Raw genomic sequence first — 23,754 nt, 5'->3', positions numbered from 1 at the left:
CGCCACAGCGGATCACCTTGTCCGCACATTGAATGGCAGTGGAGTTTTACAGTGTCGAGTTGCCAGCCCGGCGCCCAACCTTCCACAGAAGGCACACTCACACGCACACCTAGGGCCAATTTAGAGTGTCCAATCCACCTGCAGCATGTCTTTGGGATGTGGGAGGAAACCGGAGCACCCAGAGGAAACCCACGCAACCACAGGGAGGACATGCAGACTCCGCACAGAAGGCACCCCAGCCGAGGATCGAACCGGGGAACCTCTTGCTGTGAGGCAGCAATGCTAACCACTGCACCACCGTGGCCACCTTCTCTCAGCCCTATCAAAAACCAAAAATACTTCATCCATCGGCCCTGATAATAGAACAGGTTTCCTAACTATCAGCACCAGATATGGCCTTTCTGAACCTCGACCTAACTTCTTTAATCTAAGCCTCTCCATTGGTAACATTCCTGAAGAATGGAAAACAGCCACTGTAATGCCATTATACAAGAGTGGCACAACCACAGACCCTGGTAACTACAGACCAATTAGTCTTACTAGCCACATATGTAAAGCTATGGAGCACATTATCTCAGACTTCATTAATCTCGACTTTAAAAAATCTCTTAACTGTGGACCATACCTCTCAAACTCTTAGCACAAGAAATCTGGACAAAGCCTGACATAATGGGGGGACAAAGGTCCAAAAATAGGGAGACATTTTAAATTTTGCTCTTATAAACTTAGTTACTAGAATAACAGGATTTGATGCATTTTTGAAGGATATGGAGTCTGAAACTCAAACGTTTGTCATTATTTAGTGACTTTAACACTTAGGTGATCCCAGCTGTTGTTCTTCTTTCAGCTTTTCCCAGTTAGGGGTCGCCACAGCAGAGCTCCGGTCTGCTAATGATTGGCAGTAGATTTTTTACAGGTGCTGAGGTGCCAGCTCGAAGCCCAACCTTCAGCAAAGGCACACCCATTCTACACATGTCTTTCGAACACCACTTGACCACGGGGAGGACATGCAGACTCCACACAGAAGGTGCTCCAGCCGAGAATTGAACGGGAGAACCTCTTGCTGTGAGGCAAAGCTACCACTGCACCACCGCAGCTTACTTGATTTATCAAAAAAACACAAATTTTATGAGGAACAAACCAAAAATATGAGACAAAAATATGGACATTCTGATGAAATCTGTACAGCTGAGAGGTATGTAAAATGTGGACCCTCATTAATCCGGCTTTGTCAAAGGAAAGTCCTGCTACCTTAACCTCATTAATTTCTTTGAAAAAGTAACCAAAGCAGTAGTTAGTGGCTATGCAGTGCATACAGCATATTGAGACCTAGCCAATGCCTTTGACACTATTATTATGCAGGCATTTTTGATAGACTTGTGAATCATTATATTATGCAGTGGATAGCTACCTGTTAGTCTAAATGAACATCTGTGGTTAGAGTAACAGATGGCCACTCAGCAAGCAAAAAAGTTACCAGTGGTATACCACAGGGCTCAGTTTTGTGCCCTCTCCTATATGACATATATTTATCAAACCTTCAAGCCAGCACTCCTGTCCTATAGTTAACTAAGTTTGCAGAAAACTGTAAATTGTGTGTTGTTACATGATTTTAAACCTTCTCACATCAGGGGTTAGGCCATGTTAATAATTGATGCAATGATGATGGTCTCAAATTAAATGTAAAAAATGCAGCATAGTTCACTTTGGTAAACAAAATAGTTTTACTTACCATATCAGAGATGCACCCCTCCAATCAGACCCTGTTGTAAGGCCCCTATGCACTCTTGTTGATAATTCCTTATCATTTGACCATCATGTCTCCACAGTAGTTCAGAAAGCCTTTTATCTGGCCCATCTAATTTCCAGAGGTATCACCAATGGAACCAAAGAAGTCTCAGTTCCCTTTTACTCATATGATATCAAGTGCATTATTGAATATAATGCACATTTTGGCATCTATTTATCTAAACATATCACAACTTGAAATATCTCAGAGATTTATAACTAAAAAGATTACTAATTTGTCAGGAGAGATTAGAAGCCCTTTCTATGTACTTAGTCCCTTGCAGACTCCTCCTTGGAGATCTGTGACTAGCCTTTCATGCCATCAAAGATCCAACCATATTTGGCTTCCTATTTCTTTGCAGAGCTAATGCTACTTGAAATACTCAGTTAAAGGAAGTAAACCTTCATCAGCAGATAAATAAAATATGTTGGCATGACAGATTCATATCCCAACATATCCATCGCCTCTGGAACAAACTTCCAATGCATCTCAAGCAGAGTAGCACACTTGCTACTTTTGAGGTAAACCCAGGAAATTGTATGGGCAGCCCCAAATCCTCACCCAGTCTATCTTGTCTTGCCTCCTTGAGGCTAAAAGAAACTTTTGAATATTTTGTTTCTAGGCTTGAAATTATCTGCAGACTGGTTACCGTGTACTTATCTATGAATCTATGAATGTATAAAGCCTTGTGACTGTCCTTTGCCTTGGACGTTATCTTTACCTCAAATCTAGATTTAATTTGCACTCTTAATTTTTTGTTTAAATTGATGTGAGTATTTTTATCATGCTGGGCATAGCACTTCCTAATCTTGGCTATGACATTTTTTTTTCTTTTGTTGTACATTCTATTCATGTTTGGAATCCACAAGGGTAGTTTGTTTTTTGAGAAAGTTCTGGACTTATTCCTGATAGGCGCAGCTGTTTCTATGCATTTATTAATGTGACTGTAAAGGCTTTTTGTGAACAATTCGACATAGTCAGCTGTGTTCTCAAGGCTTGAGGAGGCTTGAAATTTTGAGTGGTTATGACTTAATAGTAGGAAGTTTATCTTAAAATAGTCCCTAAATGTTCAAGGTTAGCTGGGATCACAGAACTGATTGTTATTATGAAGGAGACAGCTTTGTGGTATGACCTTATCAGAGAGGGCACTATACTGGTGGGCGGGGATATAGTGTTTTCTCATGTCTGCAAGTACCAGATCAAGTATGCTTTCACCCTAGTGGGAATATGGACTAGCTAGTCCTAGGTGTTTGTGTTTATAAAGTCCAGAAATCTCTGGTCCAACAGAATCTCCTGAAGAGGCATCATTTTGAATATGGGCACTATCATAAAGAGGTTTAAGGAAAAAAAAAACATCCAGAACTGGTCTCCAAGCAGTTTCTTTTTCTGGGACATAGAATATGCTTGAATAAAAATCCCTTCCTCACCTGGAGAAGGAGGAAACTGATTCTATCACTCCTTGGGACAGCATGTGATGGAGAACAGAACGAGGAATGATTCCCTGGAAAGGAGGAATTTCCTCCCAATACCATCTGCAATCTTGAATGTTTTTTTTTTTTTTTTTTGGAACCAATTTGTCTGAAACAATACATTACCAAAGAGGAAAATGGAAATTCAGACTATCTGGAAGAGAAAATGAGCCAGGGTGGGAGAGCATCACAAGGTCTCTTGAAGAGCAATTCAGACTCTTTGGAGTATGTCAAAGGAAAAATATACTTTAAAAATGATCAAAACATGGTAGGTTCAGGTTAAGGCACTTTAATCTTGCAGCAAGGAGACAAAAATGTACTAATACAGAGTTTGTCTAACTAGAATCAGGAAATGCAGTCATTTTTATGCACTTTCTAATAAGACATTGCCTACCAAGCTGACATAGTGAATCACAAGTTTTGTCATCATTACTTCACAGTCATTGTTTTTACAATATTCTGCTGGTACCATCAATTTTTGTGAGAAACTTCCTAAGAAAAACAACGTGGCCTTGGCTACCACCGGTTAGATATATGCAATGTTACCATTCAAGGTACTAAGGCTAATTCGAGCACAAAGCAAGTATAGATTGCAGTTCATTTCTCTAACAGTCCTTTGTCTATGTTATCTCTAAACTTCTGCAGCTGCACATGTTCTCATACTTCGAACAGAGATGATTGTTTAAAATCATTACATTTACAGAATATAGCATCGTTCATTCATTTTTCCTGACCTAGCAGATAATCACCTGCTTCTCAAGTACATTTCCAAAAGGCATAAACATGAATATTGCTGTGCTAGCAATTACTAGGTCAGAGGGCATCTTGCAAGTTTCAGAAAGCACACTGCAGTTTCAAAAAGCATCTTTTCAGTCTCATATGAAACTCAACTGTATATAAAACAGTGCATATAAAATAAAATGAAAAACGTGTTAACTTATTTAGTTTCTAATTAGCATTAAGCATCCACACATTAATACATATTTTTCTGACATTTCCCCTCTGTTAATACTTTTTAATTCTATTTTCAAAAGAATAAACAGTTTGCTTCTTCTCCTAACCTCTTCCATTCAGGATTTGCAGTTAAGAAAGTCATTCAGTTTAAACTTATGAAAGTGTTTCACATTCTAACAATTCTTCAATTTCAGTACTTTGATACAAAGTCTCAGAAACTGATATAGCTATAAATACTTTGATTAGCTTTTTCATGTAGGGAATACCACAACAAATACATGCTCCTAATAGGAGTAATCCCACACAAATGGCAATCAGGATGTTCATTAGGATGGAACCCCACCCCCCCAAACAAATTCTGGAAAAAGTCTGTCAGAGGGTTTGGGCCTGGTTTGGACATGGCCGACACTTGCTGTATCACCTCAAGGTGGTTGTTTATCTCATGTTGATGATCAGGTATATACACACAGCACTCTTCTTTGATTAAAGCGCACGTACCACCTCTCGCCGCTAGGGTGAAATCAAGAGCCATTCGGTTCTGGAGCACTACAGTTCTCATAGCATTCAGTTCATCAGTTATCAATTCAAGAGCAGAAAAAGTTGCATTACTCATTACTTTGAGAAGTTTAGACAGTTTTTACAGCTCCCAAATCGATTTCACTGCGCCATATGGAGGTAATATGCCTGTCCACGATATAACAGCATCACTCAAGTCCATGTGCGTCAGTTTGGTACCCACAGTATGATGGTCTTTCCAGCCCACCTCGATCTGTCCCACTGGATTTTCAGGCTTTCTGACAGCTTTCTTGGCCACATCTTGGGTATTTCGAATATTTCCCTGAGGCAAAACTGCATTGTGTCGTATGGCCAGGACCAGGTACCCCAAAAAACAACTGCCAGACCAATTCTCAGGTAACCATTTATATGCTTTCTTACCACACACAAAATAACAATCCTCTACCTTAGTAGTTACTTTGTTACGAAATGGCTGCCCTGCATGAAACATTTTCCTATCTATTACAGATAGTTGTTTAAAAAGTACAGGATTACGTTGCACTTGTTCAATAGTCTTATGCATGGACTCAAGAAATGAGTCATAATTTGAACTACAAGCTGCACCCATTTTGTTTGCTTTGGTATAACATTTGTAATGTACAGTCACATTGCACTTGCTCTAACCCACTTGAATTGTGTCATTCTTATAAAAACATACAATTCCCTTTTGTGTCACAGGCAAATGCAGTGCTACCTTATCATATGCTTTAATAGCTAAGGTGTCATAAACCAAATTTTCCCAGGTCTCATTGACCCCTAGGGGGACTGCAGTCATTAATAACCCCCCGTATGCTGTTGGTATGGCTGTGCAAATCCAGCAGTTCAAAACATTAAAAGTCTCAGCATACACATGTGTAATTGCCTGATAAGTGTTAAAGTTTGGGTGCCAGTCTATGGTCGGCTCATGACGTTTAATCAGTTCAACTTTTGTGGCAGGAAAAAGGAAAGGCCACAACAAAAAGAACAATGTTATCAGTATAGCTATCAGAATAATCATGCAAGTTTTTTGTGGTTGTTCTGTATCTCTGTTTGCTCTATACCTGGTCATTTTGTTCTTGTTGTACAACAGTAACAAGGTTTTTGTCCAATTCAAAGTTCTTAACCAGTTTACAGTGTGTCAAATGAATCCAGGACACTCGCTCAGATCTTGACTGCAGTGGGTGTCGACAGTAGTACCTGGTACGGTCCTTCCCACTTCGGAGAACTCCAGTTTTTTTCTTTTCACCACCTTTACCCAGACCCATGCGCCTGGGGCTACTGCTGCTTCCAATGGTCTTGTTTGCTCTTTGTCTGAAACAGAATTAAACTGCAAAAGTTTGTTATTCAAAAATCGCCTCATATATCCTGAAAGTGAACTGTCAGCCTCCTGCTCTGCAGGCATGAGAGGTTTCCATTGAGGTGTATAATATGCCCTCCCAAACAGAACTTCAAAAGGAGTTAACCCTTTTGCATTTGGAACAGTTCTCATGCTCAACAGTGCCAGAGGTAAACAGTGCACCCAGTTCTTTTGTGTCTCACTAATCAATTTTCTAAGCTTGTTTTTCAAAACCCCATTATGTCTCTCTACTAATCCTGCAGATTGGGGGTGGTATGCACAATGATTTTTCAGAGAAATTCCAAAATAACGGCTAAGTTGTTGTATAGTTTGATTTACAAAGTGTGTGCCATTGTCACTATAAATCTTTTCCGGTATGCCAAATCTAGGAATAATTTCTTTAACAAGGACATTTGCAACAGTAGCTGCATCTGGATTTTTAGTTGGAAAAGCTTCCACCCATTTGGAAAACATATCTATAATGACAAGGCAGTACTTCTTATTTTTGCATTTGTTCAGTTCTATAAAATCCATACAAATAGTATGGAATGGATACGGTGGTATAGGGAAACTCCCTTGCTTAGGTTTCAACGCCCCTTGTGCATGATGCTTGTTACAAACATGGCATGCTGCACAAAACTTTTTTGTGTAGTTTGTAAATCCATACGTCGTAAACACTTGACTCACTAACTGTACCATCCCCCCTGTTGAGACATGGCACTGCCCATGGCTCAACAAAGCTGCATATCTAAACAAGTTAGATGGTAAAATCGGTTTGTTTTCTTTGCAGATGTACAGTCCCTTCTTCTGTTTTTCTACATTTGTAGTAAGTGTCTGCATTGTTTTTAACATTTCTAAGTCTAAAATCTCAGATGGTTGTAATTCTTCACTTAAAAGAAAAACTTCTGAAGCTGAAGCTGAAGCTGCTTGTTTTGCAGCTGTATCAGCCCTCGCATTACCTTTTGAAATTCTATCCTGTTGCTTGGTATGAGCTACGCATTTGCAAATTGCTACTTTCTGAGGTAACTGAATAGAGTCTAACAAGTCTAAAATAAATTTCGCATGGTTAATTGGTTTACCAGTAGATGTTATCACCCCTCTATTTTTCCACTGCTGCGCAAAAACATGTACAGTAGAAAAGGCATACTGACTGTCAGTAAAAATGTTTACTTTCTTACCTTTTGCTAAGGTACATGCCCTTGTCAAGGCAATCAATTCTGCTGCTTGTGCAGATAAGCTGCGTGGTAAAGACTTTGCTTCTAAAGTCTTGGTATCAGAAACTACTGCATACCCCACTAGATTCTGTCCTGTAGGATCCCTCCTGCACGAGCCATCCACATAGTTTGTCACTTCGGCATCATCCAAGGGAAAATCTGTAAGGTCTTTTCTAGGTAGTGTCTTTTGCTCAATCTCCTGCAGGCAGCAGTGTGGTTTGCCATCTGCAGGGTTAGGGAGCAAGGTTGACGGATTCAAAGTTGTGCATCGTTCAATTGTCATATGAGGTTGGCTCAACAGTATAGTTATACAGGAAAGATGTCTAGCAGGCGAAAGATATGCTACTTTTTCTTGCAGTAATATAATCGCGACTGCATGAGGCACTCTCAATGTGAGAGGGTGGAACAATACTACTAAGGCTGAAGCCTGCACTGCCATTGCAGCTGTGACTATTGCTTGTACACAGTGGAGCAAGGATTGCGCCACTGGGTCTAGCTGTGATGAATAGTAAGCTATGGGGCATTGTTTTTCCCCATGCTGTTGTGTTAACACTGATGTCATATAACCTTGCTTACAGTCTACAGTTTGGAAAAATCACTTATGATAGTTTGGTAATCCTAAAACTAAGGAAGAAGCTATCAGTTGTTTCAGTTTGCAGAAAGCTGATTCTGCTTCTGGTGTCCACTGTAATAAATCATGTGCTGCCATTGGCTTTTTGAATATCAAGTTAGTCAGCGGAGCAGATTCCAAAGCATAGTTTGGAATCCAACTCCGACAAAAGTTAGTAGTACCCAGGAAGGACATCATTTTCTTCTTGGTAGTTGGTTTAGGTGCTTGTAATATTGCTGTTTTTCTGTCTTCATCTAATATTCTGCCTTCTTTGGATATTACATATCCCAGGTATTTGACCTGTTTTTTCCAAAGTTGCAGTTTGTTTTTGTTTACCTTGTGTCCTTGAGTGGCTAAAAATTGTAATAATGCTATGGTATCCTCTCTGCATTCTTGCTGGGTGGGGGCTGCCAGCAGAATATCATCTACATAATGTAAAATCTGACTACCTTTCGGTGGGATAAATCCCGCCAGGTTACTTGTCATTTCTTGTGCGAATATTGTTGGACTTTCACAATATCCCTGTGGTAGTCTCGTATATGTATACCATTTCCCCTGAAATGTAAATGCAAACCAATGTTGGCTGTCTGAGTGTATCAGTATTGAGAAAAATACATTGCTAATATCTACCACAGAAAAATACTTTTGTTGAGGTTTCAAATCATTCAATAAAGTGTGTGGATCTGGCACCGTAGGTGCCCTGGGTATAACTGCGTCATTTACAGCTTGTAAATCTTGGACCATACGCCATTCTCCGTTTGCTTTCCTAACAGGAAATAAGGGTGTATTACATGGTGAATCAGGAGATTCTATTAGGACTCCTTCCTTAAGTAAGGCTGCTATTATAGGCTTGATTCCTATTTCTGCGTCCTTTCTTAAGGGATACTGTCTCTTTTGAGGTCTAAATGCTGATTTTGGCATGATAGTAACTGGTCCTGCTGTACGAATAAGTCCTACATCTGATTTCCCTGTTGACCAGAAAGTCTCTGGTATGTCTCGTAAGGCTTTTTCCTCTTCCTCTAGTAAGAGTGCCACTCAGCTATCCTCACTTGCCTGTGAGTGCACAGCTGGGTGTGTCTGTGTTATCCAATTTAATTTCTGCTTTTGTACTCCTTGTTCAGAGAGTTCTAACTCTGTCTGTTTTTCCCACCTTGTGACTTTTTCTCCTAGGTCTGCCCACTTCAAATTTCTATCTTTAGTTAAACTTACATGTGGTAATCGATTAGATTTGTAAAGTGCTAGGAATTCCTGGGGCAATGAACAGCTTACTACACTGTTTCCTTCTGTGTCCCAGTACAAATTTTGCAATACTAACCTATTAGCATGGTTTCTAAACAGTTCTTGCTCATATTCTTTATTAGGTCCTGGTCTGTTACAGTAATATAGAGTATAATGCAACAAATGCTGTTTGTCTGTGTCTAGGGAGGGGGATTTACTGATGGCTACGTTCATCAGTTCTTCGGTTACTGCCCCTGGACCAGTCTTAACTAAGTCCTGGCTGTACCAATAAAGTGTTTCACCCTCCGGTCACACTACAAAAGTATTTGTCGCTGTGCTTCCATACCCTGCATAGTTTTTACTACGGCTATGCGAAATATCTGCATTAGGTCTCTGCCCAAGAGATTCACTGGGCATTTTGCAGAAACAACAATTTTGCTTTTCTGGGTCATCCCTGAAACTGGGTCAGTTATCACTATGTTGTGGGAGAGTGGCTCCCAATACAGCTGTCCATTAGCTGCTTTCACTAATATGTAGTCCAGTGATTCTGAATTTTATGGTAGTTTGGAAGGATGTATCGGGGTCCATGAAGCCCCTGAGTCACACAGGAATGTGACTTCCCTCCCCTCTACCAGAAGTGTAACTACTGGTTTTGTGTCTGCTAAGTAGAGCTCTAAGCTCAATAATGCTAAGTCTAAAATTTAATTTTCTTCATTATCTATGAATTCATATACATCTTCTATTTCTTCTGTCACATCCTCTACCCTTTCTATCACATTTGCATTTGTCTTTTCTTGTTTATTCCTATCCAGTGATTCCTGACTGTCATATAGTCATTCCTCACACTCCTTGACTTCTGTGGTTACCTTTTTATTTTGTCTGCAATCCCTTGCTAAATGTCCCTTTTTCCCACATTTGAAACATTCACCCCTTTTCTTTCTTTCTTCAAAGTCTTCTGATCGCTTATCAGATTGTTTGTTTCCCTGGGTATTTTTCTTACCCTTCTTCCCAGTTTGAACTACAAAGACTTCTGATCTGTCTTCTACTGCAAATACTTGAGTTTTCTTTTTCTTTTTGCTATTAAAATGCCTTTCGGCATGTCTTGCATATTCAAGTAATGACTGTAATCTACTATTAAAATGCCTTTCGGCATGTCTTGCATATTCAAGTAATGACTGTAATCTACTTGTACAATGATCTACCATGTGCTTTGTAATAAAGCTGCTAATGGGCACAATACTGCCTTTTAAAAATGCATTCTTTAGCTGTTGCTCATATGGGGAATCATGTGTTTGATCTTCAGGTACCTGCATTCCACAATGGTTATTAAAACATTCTAATAATCTGGCATAATATCTATCAACATTTTCACCTTCTTGTTGCATGCATTGATAAATGCAAGTCCAATCAGCCCTAGGCTTCCATTTCTCAGAGATTCGGTCTGTCAGACCTTTCACTCTGTTGTCCAGTTCTGCATTACTATGTGGGAGTGGTCTAAGCTCTGCATCACGGGGATTCCAGTTGCCACTGATCATGTGCCAATCTGGACCTACAATTTATCTAACTACTTTCTCTACTTCTTCTCCATTCAAATGGTAACTTAACCTCATGCCTTGTAAGTCTTCTAAGAATTTTCTAAAATTAACTTTTGGATGGGGAATTCCCTCTGTGGCTTTCCGGATGTCTTCCGGTGTCCACGGTCTATATACTAGAAGAGTTGGATCCTGTCCTGCCTGTCCTGCCTGCGGATTTGGTATTTCTATGAGTGGACATATCTCTTCCTCACTCATAGCTTGTGAGTTTCTATTTATTTCATATAATTCAATATCCCCTCTCAAGTTGCGTGTTCGAGACCTGGTCTCGATAGGATCTCTGACAAACGGTTTTGATTTTGGAGGATCAGCTTGTCCACTCTCTTCATATTCAGGTAAGTGAAGTGGAGGGGGCGGAGGAGGGGCTGTTGCTATTACCAAGTTATTATCTTCTTTATCTAAGAACATTGCTTTTGAATTTTTAATCTTTTGTTCCCTGCGGTTTGCTTCCTCAAGCCACCTGTGTGCCTGAGGGACTCCTAATTGTCGTTGTTTTTTTAGTTGACCTTTTGTGTCTGTTTTAAGTTGTCTAACAAGTTTAATAAGTGAAGGTTTATCTAAATTACCATCAAATTTGTATTTATCAACCCATTTTGTATAATACTTAACATTATCGGCATGCTGTAATTGCATATATTTCACGTCTTCGGTTGGGGGCGGGTCTCGGGAACTTTTCGTGCACTGATTTCCCATGTTGCCTTAGCTAAGTCAGAAATTGTTACGTAACCCTTCTTATCATGTGGTATCACGATTTTACACCTTTTCACAGTTTATCTAGAATAACTGCCTACCTCTTCTGTTTCCCTGATCTATGACAAGACAGCAATCTTTTTGTCCCTGATCTGCACATGCAAATCTCCCTAACAAAACAATACTGTAACAAGTCCTTGATCTAAAACAGAAAAAAGGTAAATTCCTCCTTACCTGACCCTCCATGAGTTGATCCACCGGAACGTTGACTTGTCCTCCAATCCCAGATCAGAAACCGTGGCTGGCCTCTTTCAAACGACAATTCAGTCGGAGGTCTTCCAAGACAAAAGAGCCGATGTGGCCACTTCTCCGTACGGGTACATGCCACCTGGCCCAATTCTGACCTGAGCCTAGAGTGAGAGGTACTTTCCGGTCCGAAGGACCAAAACTGCCAAAGGAAAAATATACTTTAAAAATGATCAAAACACGGTAGGTTCAGGTTAAGGCACTTTAATCTTGCAGCAAGGAGACAAAAACGTGCTAATACAGAGTTTGTCTAACTAGAATCAGGAAATGCAGTCATTTTTATACACTTTCTAATAAGACATTGCCTACCAAGCTGACGTAGTGAATCACAAGTTTTGTCATCATTACTTCACAGTCATTGTTTTTACAATATTCTGCTGGTACCATCAATTTTTTTGAGAAACTTCCTAAGAAAAACAACGTGGCCTTGGCTACCACCGGTTAGATATATGCAATGTTACCATTCAAGGTACTATGGCTAATTTGAGCACAAAGCAAGTATAGATTGCAGTTCATTTCTCTAACAGTCCTTTGTCTATGTTATCTCTAAACTTCTGCAGCTGCACATGTTCTCATACTTTGAACAGAGATGATTGTTTAAAATCATTACATTTACAGAATATAGCATTGCTCATTCATTTTTCCTGACCTAGCAGATAATTACCTGCTTCTCAAGTACATTTCCAAAAGGCATAAACATGAATATTGCTGTGCTAGCAATTACTAGGTCAGAGGGCATCTTGCAAGTTTCAGAAAGCACACTGCAGTTTCAAAAAGCATCTTTTCAGTCTCATATGAAACTCAACTGTATAAAAAACAGTGCATATAAAACAGAATGAAAAACGTGTTAACTTATTTAGTTTCTAATTAACATTAAGCATCCGCACATTAATACATATTTTTCTGACAGAGTATCATTGGTTTTGGGAAGATTGAGACTTTTTTTGGAACCTCCTTGCCATTTCTTCTTAAATGTCTGTTTACCTAAATCCTGCTGAGACTGTTAATTCTGTTTTTTTTTTTTGTTTTTTGTTTTGTTTTTTGGCAAAACTGGATGAGGAGAAAGGAAATCCTTCGGACAATATGGAAAAAGAGGGCTGAAAATCTTAGACATTCCCTGGATCAGCTTGCCTCTTTCATTACACTTTTTCATCAACTCTACATCAGAGGGGCCAAGCACTACATCTCTATCCAAGACAGAATTTAATATCTCATTTTTTACATCATGTGTGAGGTTCTGAGAATGCAACCAAGCAAACCTCCTTAAAACAGTACATGTGGTCATAGTCCTAGAAGAACTATCAGCAGAATCATACGCACACTGCAAACAATGAGTACCAACCTGTGCAACAAAAGAAACTAAGTTATTTAAAGCAGATTTTTCTTCAGAAGAAGAAACTGTAGATACAATATTCCTCATATTGTCACAATATATCAGAATAAACTTTAACATATGAGCCTGAGTTTAAAATTTTGAAATTCAAAGTTGCAGAAGTATACATTTTTTCTCATACCTATCAATAATTTCCCATCCTTATTACAAAGAGAAGGATTGAAATTAACTAAATGTTTAGCAGCACAGGAGTCAACTAAGGCTATAGCTGTTGGGTCAAGCTAGGGAATAGTGTATAAAAATTTAAAAGACTGAAGAACTGTATACATCCTATATGCCTTTTCAAGGACAGCTGTCTGACTATCAGGAAAATTGCAAGCAGTTAAGACACACATTCTCTAAAGCAGACAGTATGGGAGGAATGGGTGTAGGTTCTGGAATATCTTGTAATACTTCATAGTATTTTCTGAGGGACTGAGAAACCTCAGTGTTCTTAACTTCTCCCACTGAAAGCAATGGAACAGTCTAGCAATAATATCAAAGAAAAAGAAATTCCCACAGGGAGAATCAGAAAATGAGTTGTCCTCTGAGTCTGGATTATAAATCTGAGGAAAAAACTCTGAATCCATCCCTGCATCTTCCTGTTCAGATTCAGACTCTTGAATCTCTTCAGGAAATGAGGCTTCTCTCTTTCTTTTACTAGAAACTACTCTACAAGGAAGATCAATAGCCTAATCAAACCCTGAGACAGTCCTAGTAAACTACTGTTCAAATAAATATGAGGAGGAATAGATATATAACTGGTTTTCTTTTTCTTTTTCACAGGAAAATGTGGACAATAGTGTTAGTAATGGCAGCCTCTGCTTCCCCAGGAATGGACACATTATTTTGACACAAACAAAAAGCCTTTTCTTCCAGGACCAACAAGACTGGGTCTCCCTTGTCCACTGAGGGGACCCCAACAGCTGCAGAGGATTTAGCTACTCCCTGGTCCATAGTGCCTGTACGTGCAACACCAAAGGGATTCTAGGTAAAAGATGAATGGTCTGAGGTGCAACAAATGGCAGGAGCAGAATTATCCACCTGTGACTGAGGCAAATTGCTAGCCTGGTGTGGTGGCAAAGGTGGTCTGCTAAACTTTTTCTTTTTGTGGATGAAAGGAGGACTGACCATGGAACTGACCATGTGTGTTCCATGGTCAAGCATAAAATGGTGCCTCTATCCTGGGGAAAACAAGCAGCAATACCAGTAAAACTACCAGTCCACAAAAGTTACTTTTTTGATAGAAAACCACAGCAAAAAAGCACTTTCAAACACTATGGCAGCAGCACAATGGAATAATAAACATAATTTCACCACAGAAAATATTTGATCAGTTAGTTAACATTACATTTATACTGACAGAAAGGAGTGCTCTGTTTAAAAATATGTTACAGTCTTGAGACAATCCATTAAAACACAACATTCTTAGCTTAAAAATAAACTTTCCTGAAGAGGAAAGTAATAAAATGTCAGTAAAAAATAAGAAAATAGAACCTTTTTTCCCCAAAGGAAACTTATCTGCCAAGCTAAGGAAAGCACAAGCCAATTATCAATCCCCAAAAGCCTCAGAGGAGCATACTCTTCAGTGGCAGTAAAGAACTGAAGGACTTTGAAATCAGACTTGTCTTTTAGTAAGCTCAGCTCGAGCTGCCTGACAATTTGGGACTTGGAAGGTGCCCTGAAGCTTTAGATGCTGGCTGTTGTCATATCATTGGCAGGATATAATCCATAAGTCTACTGCAGCAGTGATCAAAAGGAGAACATCCCATATGAAAGTTTATGCTAATTAAAATAAAAAAAGGAAGAAAATTAAACCATGAACTGGGAAAAATGTATACTTCTGCAACTTTAAATTACTGAAACATTCCAGAATTATTTTGCTAAATGACTGCAGTGTGAAAAGGCTCTATGGCTGAAAATTACTATCCTATGGAAAATAATTATCCTGAGTACACTCTACCAGTTACAAATTCTCCTGAGATTCATGAGTAGAATAATGCCCTTAGAATCAATAACATGTGTGAACAACATACTGAAGTCCATTTCAGAGAACTGGCAAAGTTTTCCTGAATTATGCTGTACCACTGCTTACTAGACAAGTGGTGTCTGGGCATTTCAGTTACTAAAGTGTATGTAGTGTGCATGATACCCTCAGTGTACATAATACCCTCAGTGTAAGTCACACCCTCAGTGCATATCATACCCTCAGTGTTCATCATGCCCTCAGTGTGCATTACAACCTCAGTGTGCATCATGCCCTCAGTGTGAATCACACCCTCAGTGCGTATCATACCCTCAGTGTTCATCATGCCCTCAGTGTGCATCACACCCTCAATGTGCATCTTACCCTCAGTGTGCGTCATACCTTCAGTGTGCATCACAGTCTCAGTGTGAGTCACACCCTCAGTGTGCATCACACCCTCAATGTGCATCTTACCCTCAGTGTGCAGCATACCTTCAGTGTACGTCACAGTCTCAGTGTGAGTCACACCATCAGTGTGCATCATACCCTAAGTGTGCATCATACTCTCAGTGTGCATCATACCCTCAGTGTGCGTCATACCCTCAGTGTGCGTCATACCCTCAGTGTGCATCATACTCTCAGTGTGCATCATATCCACAGTGTGCGTCATACCCTCAGTGTGCGTCATACCCTCAGTGTGCATCATACCCTCAGCTTGCATCATACCCTCAGTGTTCATCATACCCTCAATGTGCATCATACCCTCTGTATGCATCATAACCTCAGTGTGCATCATACACTCATTGTATATCAGACCCTCAGTGTGCGTCATACCCTCAGTGTGGGTCACACTCTCAGTGTGCATCGTACCCTCAGTGTGCATCACACTCTCAGTGTGCATCATACCCTCAGTACTTTCAGCCTTGACTACTGTAAAAATATGGATTTGTTGGGCATAAACATAATGAAGCATGTGTTTAATCAGGTGTCTGGAAATACTTACATTTTTCTCTTGAATCCTAGTGCAGTGATGAAAATGTAATTAATTTTCATACTTTTTAGTTTAGTTTAGTTTTGTTCTGGTCTTTCAGTTTTAATTTTGAAGGCTAAATAATTATTTTTCATAATGGTGGATTTTAAGTAATACAGTACATAGATTTATTAATTAGTATATTAATCCATTCATTCATTTGATATTTCTGGATTAAATTATTAATTAATCCAATGGTTTTCTTTCTGAAATTATATCTATACATGAGGTGTATAAGAACCAGAGTTTTCTAAACCAGTGTGGATAAAGATGTACAAAATCTTAGAGGCACTGGCCATTTATACTCATAACTGCTAAGGAGGATATGTTTAGAAACCATCTTCTTGCTCCAGTAAGAATAAAGGAGTGCCTAGCTATGGGACCAAGAAGCATAGCATCACCCTCATGGCTATCACACTGACCTAGCTGCTTTAAGGAATGCAAGAACTTAGCTTTTGAAATTCATTTTTAAGGTACCTGAGATTAAAATGAAATGTAGTAGCGACTGTTCTCCAGAAATGTTTAGGAACATCTACACAGCTATATTTATCTTCTGTAGATGCTGAGACTACATCTATATTTTTTCTTAACTTAGTATAAAACTGCCTACATAGTTTTACAACAGCAGATGAAGGCTCCCTATCACAATAATGAGGATGACATTTGTGGTGGTATATAATTTGAAGTTTGGGAATTGTTTTTAAGTTTTTTTTTTTGTTTGTTTTGTCAAGGCATCCCCTGCCCTGTATTTATCACATCCAGAATTGCTGTACCTTGGGGAAAGAGCAAAAGAAAAAAAATTAGGAAAAAGAAATCTGAGTTCTGAAACTATCCTCATTTACAGCTTTATCCATGCAATTGAGAGAGTCGCCCAACAGATGACATTTGACCCTGTCGGTTTCCTGTTGAATTGAAATTCTGACTGGAAACCTCAAAATAACTATTCTGTGGATATAAATTGGAGTAATATATATACTAAGTTCAAGGCTGCTGTTCCTTGGAGTTTTCCCCTACTCAAAGTTACATCAATCTTAATGGTACTGTGTATGCATATATATATATATATATATATATATATATATATATATATATATATATATATATATATATATATATATATATATATATATATATATATATATATATACTATATATACAACTATATAGACATACATTCTTCTTCTTTCGGCTTTTCCCGGTCAGGGGTTGCCACAGCGGATCACCTGTCCGCTTATGATTAGCAGTGGAGTGTTACAGTGTCGAATTGCCAGCCCGGCACCCAACCTTCTACAGAAGGCAAACGCACACACTCACACCTAGGGACAATTTAGTGTGTCCAATCCATGTCTTTGGGATGTGGGAGGAAACCAGAGCACCTGGAGGAAACCTGCATAACCACAGGAAGGACATTCAGACTCCACACAGAAGGCACCCCAGCCGAGGATCGAACTGGAGAACCTCTTGCTGGGAGGCGACAATGCTAACTGCTGCACCACCATGGCCACCTATCATTATATGTATAAATATATATTATAGGAGGGATATAAGAGACACAGCCTCCATGCTGGAAGGTTTTTCTCCTTGCAAAAGTAGGAGGGATATAAGAGACACAGCCTCCAGCCTCCGTGCTGGAAGGTTTTTCTCCCTGCAAAAGCATTTTAATGACAATGCATTGAGTTTTTATGATCACTGAATTTCATTTGCATCTGCAGCTTATTTTCTAAAGTTGAAGGATATGAAGTTATCAATCCCACATGTCTGTTAGAAAGATATTTATATTATATTATCGCAAGTTTCATGGTGCTGCGGTAGCGTTGTCGCCTCACCGTTAGACGTTGCCCATTTGATTCTCAGTTAGAGCATCTTCTGTGTGATAACATGCGTGAATGGGCGTTCCTTAGTTGAAGATTGTGCATTAGGCCCAGCAAGCCAGCACATAAAACTCTACTGCCAATCATTAGCGGACTGGAGTTCCGCTGTGGCGACCCCTAACCGGGAAAAGCCGAAAGACACAAATTGCAAGTTTCATTCTTTGCTATAGTAGAAAGACATGTTTTTTTACACTGTTTTTTTTTTTACTTTCTACTTTCCTGATCATATATCCTGGCAACTTTCCTGGTCATATATCCTGGCAAGCCTCCCAATAGTGGGAATGTAAAAAACACAACAAATAGAGATCACTTACACAAATGATGTAACCTCTCTGATACACCACCCACATTAAGGACAGTGCCTCTTGTCAAGTTCCTGGGTTTAGGAAAGACTCATTGCTGGGATATACTTCCTAAGACACAGTCCATTCACACACCATGAGGAAAGGTAACCATCAAAAGCATCATCATTCCTCCACAGGCTGCTAGTCCAACACAGCTTGACTGCCCCATGCTATGAAACACTTAAATACATTCACTTATGATAGCAATAGCTTGTAAGCAGAAGCAATTTCAAGTTATTACCTAACTACACCTTTATTCCTCTAAATTAGTTAAAACTTTGTAGAATGACTTATGATAGAATGTATCCTTAATATTGCCAAGTGGTCATTATAAATAATATATGCAATACAGAAGTTGTTGAGGTAATTATTGCTGTATTTTGATATTTCAGAATTCGAGAACGTGACAATAATGGCTCCTTTGCCATTTCTATGGTAAGTGAAGGAAAGACGTACCACTATCGAATTGACAAAGATAAAACTGGCAAGCTCTCCATTCCTGATGGAAAGAAGTTTGACACGCTCTGGCAGGTATAGTAAAATTGAAATAATTTTTTCTTTAACTAAAGCAGTCTGAAATTTGTCAGCTGACTGTTTTCTCATTGCAATACTAAACTGCTAGTTTTTGTAGCAATGAGATTTTACTACAAATTGGTATGTGACTAATCATATTACAAAAACTTCACTTTGATCATCACAAGCATCTAGGCAAATAACTTAGTTACAAAATGGAATTGCACTGACGGATTAAAGGGCCTCTAAATATGGTAGACCCAGAAATGAAAAGAGATCTAAATTTTAGAAATAAGGTTTTCAGATAGGTAAAATGAATATTTAGAAGGGATTCAATAAAAATGCCAACATCTATCAAAGTGTATTAAAGAAATCTATGGGAAATTAATGAATCATGTTAAGATGGATGTCGATTGTATATACTTTGAAAGCAACACTAAAGAAGCAAAAGTCTTTTTAAAAGCTTTCCCTCCAATTGTATGCAATAAATGGCTGAGATGCATTAATCACTGGTGCGGAGCTACATAAAATGGATTCACAGTTAATAAAGAACATATCAGGAAGAAAATAATCACTGTGAAATATTCTGTATTGTATTACATATGGTTTATAGCTCCCAGTTCCAGTTTAAATGTTTGCCTGGATTATGGGTTGATCGTTGCATATGTTTTTCCATATTTTGATTGATTAATAATAAGAGCAGTTACAATTAAATACTGAGTTCATGTAGTCAGTTGGTTAAACATCAAACAAACAGGGAGACACCTTGAAGAAATGTTCAAGTATGGCATTCACCCTGCAAGAGTGATGACAACTAGTGCATGGCAATTTTCTGTACCTGGTCCTGTATTGCCCTTTTGTAAATGAAATGTCATAACATTGCAGTAAGCTTCCCACAGTATATTATGCATATGATTTTGCTTGCTCTGCTCTGTTCCTGCCAAAGTATTATGGAAGCTCAACTGCAAACTTACAAAACTATATCTCAAATATCTCTATGCTCCATAACAACTCAAAGAACAAGTTAGAATATGTGGTACAGAGACAGTTTTCAATTTTGACATGCCCCCATTGGCTATCAAGTCCTCATCTGATTTAGCATGTTAAGTCTTTCAAATATCTGGGCCTTCGTCCCAGTAAAGCAATGCCACTGTTTGAGTCGATGCTTTCTGCTATTTAAAACAGTCATGTGATGATGGAACTACTGTATCACCTCTAAGAGTCCATCACTTCCATTTCTACAACTGTTAGTACAGCTCTTCTTCGCTTGCTCCTATACTGAAGTTGCATCCTGCTTAATCTCAGCCATACAAACATTTCTTTCAAGATTCCAAGCTTCATCACAGGAACCAGCCATGAGACACATCATTTTGCCATTGTTGTGACAGTGTGACTGGCTGACCATAACATGTAGGGTGACCTGTACAAAACGTTCATGTGTCCTTCCCTACTTCAGCCAGATGCTACTTCTATTTTAGCTAGCCTCCTCAATTAGTACTCCTCCCTCAGAACTCATGTACTTCCAGAATGTTTCCTTATTGCATTCACCCTACTACTAGCAAAAGCTAAGTCATACAGTTTTGCACGTATCATGCCCAGCTTGTGAAATTCCATGTCCCAGTAAACAAAAGATCTAAAGTCCACCCATATCTTCCAAACATTTGAATTGCTCACCTCCCATCCACAAAAGTAGCTGTCCAAATTTTAAGAAGTATAGAAGAAGTATGGTATCTACTCTTGTGACACAGCGTCTTATATTCCATACCATTTGTTGATCCTCTGAGGCATTTTTCTGCATATTGTAAGTAGAATCATTAACCTGTTCACCATCTCCATTAAACATATGCATCTGAAGCATGGGCTCAATGGAGTTACCCAATTAATGCATTTCAGATAAACAAAAATGCACTTGATGCTTTCCCATTACATAAACGACAACAAATAGTAAGTCTGCCATTTGCAGATCTATGAGTTTAACTTAATTACTGGATAACTGATTAAGGAAAAGGTGTTAGAAATATTAAGGGATGGATTATGTGAGAAGAAAATGATCCCTAATAATCACTGTTATAGGCAAAAACCTATGAACGTCTCATAATCAACTGATTTTATATAAGGCTATATTACCGATGCATTTGAGCTGGTTTCATCATTGACATGTTCAGGCTCAGTTATGAAATAGGTATTCATTCTTTTTACTATAAGCATGCAAAATCTCAAGGTAATGCTACTCAGTGCTGGAAGCCTAAACCTCAAAATGCACTCTCTCGAGGCACTCCTAAAAATGGAGAACATTGATATCTGTGCAGTAACTGAGACCTGGTTCAAGGCTCCAGAGAGCACTCCTGCAATACCAGGCTACAACTCTTAACACACTTTTCTGCCACCAAACCATGACCGAAACACTAAAGGTGGAGGACTGTCCATATTCACCAAGGATATTCAAACTTCCAGGCTAGTTGCCCAACACAATGCATCTGAAATTCTCCAGGTGCAATTAACACTAGGTAAGACTGTAATCCAAATTGTAGCTTGCTATAGATCCCCCACCATGCCCCAAGATTCTCACTACACCTTTCTAAACATCCTGGAAAATATTAAGATACAACAAAACACCCTTATACTGGGTGATTTCAACTACCCTGTCATTAACTGGGAAAACTACTCGGGTACCAACACCTTTTCCCAACGGTTTTGGAATTCATAAATTCCAATGCCCTGGATCAACTAATCCATTGTCCTACCAAGGGCTCCAATATCCTAGACCTGGTAATTACCAACATGGGAGATAGATGCTCCACACCAGTGGTCAACCCCTCATTGGTCAGGTCTGACCATAAGCAAATCACCCTTGACATCCACATCCCACCCCCACCCCCCAGTAAGGAAACCTCCGTGAAAAACTTCTCCAAAGCCAACTTCAAGCTACTCAAGTCAGAAGTGACAAACTTCATGACACCCATGCAGATAGGAGCTGAAAGTTCAACTCCTGAATCCAACACTAAGGCACTGTACGAGCACATCCATTAGTGCATGAATAGTGCCATCCCAAATAGAACCAAGATGCTCTCCTCCAAAAAAAGGAAGCCAATCTGGTGGTCCCCTGCCATAAACAAACTATACAACAGATGAAATAAACTTGCAGAAAATAGGAAAATCCCAGGATGCAAAAAACTCCCTTACCAGCCTCAGTAAGAAGCTGAGATCCCACGTAAAATCCTCCAAAGCTAGTTACAAAAATAAAATTGCCAAAGATTCTAAAGACAACCACAAGGCAGTCTATAGTTATGTCAAGAATCTAAATGCCAATGCTCAGATATGCTCTGAGCTACAACAGAATGGCATTAAATATACTGATCCCAAGGATATTGCCAATATCCTGGCAGATCGATTTAGTGCCATCTTCCCCCCTCCTCTCATCCCCTAAAGGGCCCATCTCAATAACAAAAGATTGCCAAATTTTGGTAATCACAGCCACACAGGCAGAAACCGCACTCTCCAAAGCTAAGAATACAGCATCCATGGGACCAGATGACATCCCGGGCTGTGTGCTACATGAACTACAAAATGAACTGGCACCTCACCTAAGTGTCATGTTTAATCATAGCCTCACCTCAGGTTTTGTGCCCACTGAGTGGTGCACAGCTACAGTTATCCCACTCCACAAGGGGGGGATCTACCTTGGATCCCGGGAACTACCATCCCATCAGTCTGATGAGCCTGAGCATGGAACGCATTATCATGGAACTTATAAACAAAGACATTGGCAACCTTAAAACACTGGACCCCACCAAGTTTGGGTTTGTGAAGGTCCAATATTGTCTCCTGAACCTGACTGACTTCTTCAAATCAGTCTCCAGAGCTGTGGACGAGGGTAAGGTGGTCCACACAGCCTATCTGGTACTTGCCAAGGCCTTCAACACCATCCCCCACTCTGGAATCATAGATAAACTTACTAAGCTGGCCATAAATCCCTAGGTCACTTGATGGGTTGCCAACTGGCTTACTGACAGAACCCAGAGTGTAAAAGCAGCAGACTCCAAATCCAGCTCCAGACAAGTGACAAGTGGAGTACCTCAGGGTTCAGTCCTGGGACTGCTCTTGTTTGGCATCTACTTCTCTGATGTACAGGCCAACACTAAGGGACTCTGGATAACAAAGTTTGCAGATAACTGCAAACTGGGAGCCATTACTGAATCCTCAAATGATGTGGATATTCTACAAAAGGGCCTTACAGAAACAGATGCTTGGTGCCAGAGCCATGGGCTTAAGCTTAATGCCAATAAATGCATAGCTATCCCCTTTGGGAAAAAACATGTACCCATGAATTACCACATAGGTGGCAGTACACTAAACACTGAAAATGTGATGAGAGACTTAGGGACACAAGTGGACAGTGGTCTCACCTTCGATAACCACATCACCACAACAGTCAGGAAATTCTTCTATGTGGCACACCTCATCACTAAGAACTTTTCATCCAGAAAAAAGGAGGTCATTGTCCCACTGTACTCATCCTTCATTAGACCCATTATAGAGTACAACACCCCATTTGGTATGTACCTTACAAGACATCTGCAACAGCTGGAAAGGCCACAGAAATACCTCACTAAAAGAATCACAGGTCAAAAGCAGATGCCCTCTACTGACTGTCTAAAACAACTCCAGCTATACTCTGTGGCATATCGTCTACTCAGAGGTGATTTCTGCTTACCATACAAGGCCATGTCAAACCTTGAGCTGTTGGACATGCGCCACTTAAAGAAATCCCAATCCCTCAGAGCCACATGCTCCAGGGATCTAAACCTTGTCATCACAATGACCAAAACATGCTGGAGGGACAGGTTCCTGACCCAGAGACTCCCCATACTCTGGAATAGACTGCCCATACATGTTAAGCAGAGCGCCTCCTTGGCCCTCTTCAAAAGGAACATTGATGATTGGAT

The 23,754-nt window shown here is 39.6% G+C and overlaps 1 protein-coding gene across 3 annotated transcripts in view; it reads left to right on the top strand.

Moving 5' to 3' along the window:
- Positions 1-23,754, top strand: part of SYK (spleen associated tyrosine kinase) — a 1,380,702-nt gene that overhangs the window by 1,005,625 nt on the left and 351,323 nt on the right. For all 3 annotated transcript variants that reach the window (XM_044060819.1, XM_044060818.1, XM_044060817.1), the window contains exon 5: positions 18,688-18,826. In XM_044060819.1, the coding sequence (XP_043916754.1) occupies positions 18,688-18,826 (139 nt within the window). The remainder of the gene's footprint in view (positions 1-18,687; positions 18,827-23,754) is intronic.

The sequence above is a fragment of the Protopterus annectens genome, chromosome 2.part0 (assembly GCF_019279795.1).
Source record: "Protopterus annectens isolate FY-2018-M chromosome 2.part0, PAN1.0, whole genome shotgun sequence".
Lineage (NCBI taxonomy): Eukaryota > Metazoa > Chordata > Ceratodontiformes > Protopteridae > Protopterus > Protopterus annectens.
The sequence above is the reverse complement of the archived record's forward strand: the minus strand, read 5'-3'. Positions and strand labels throughout refer to the sequence as shown.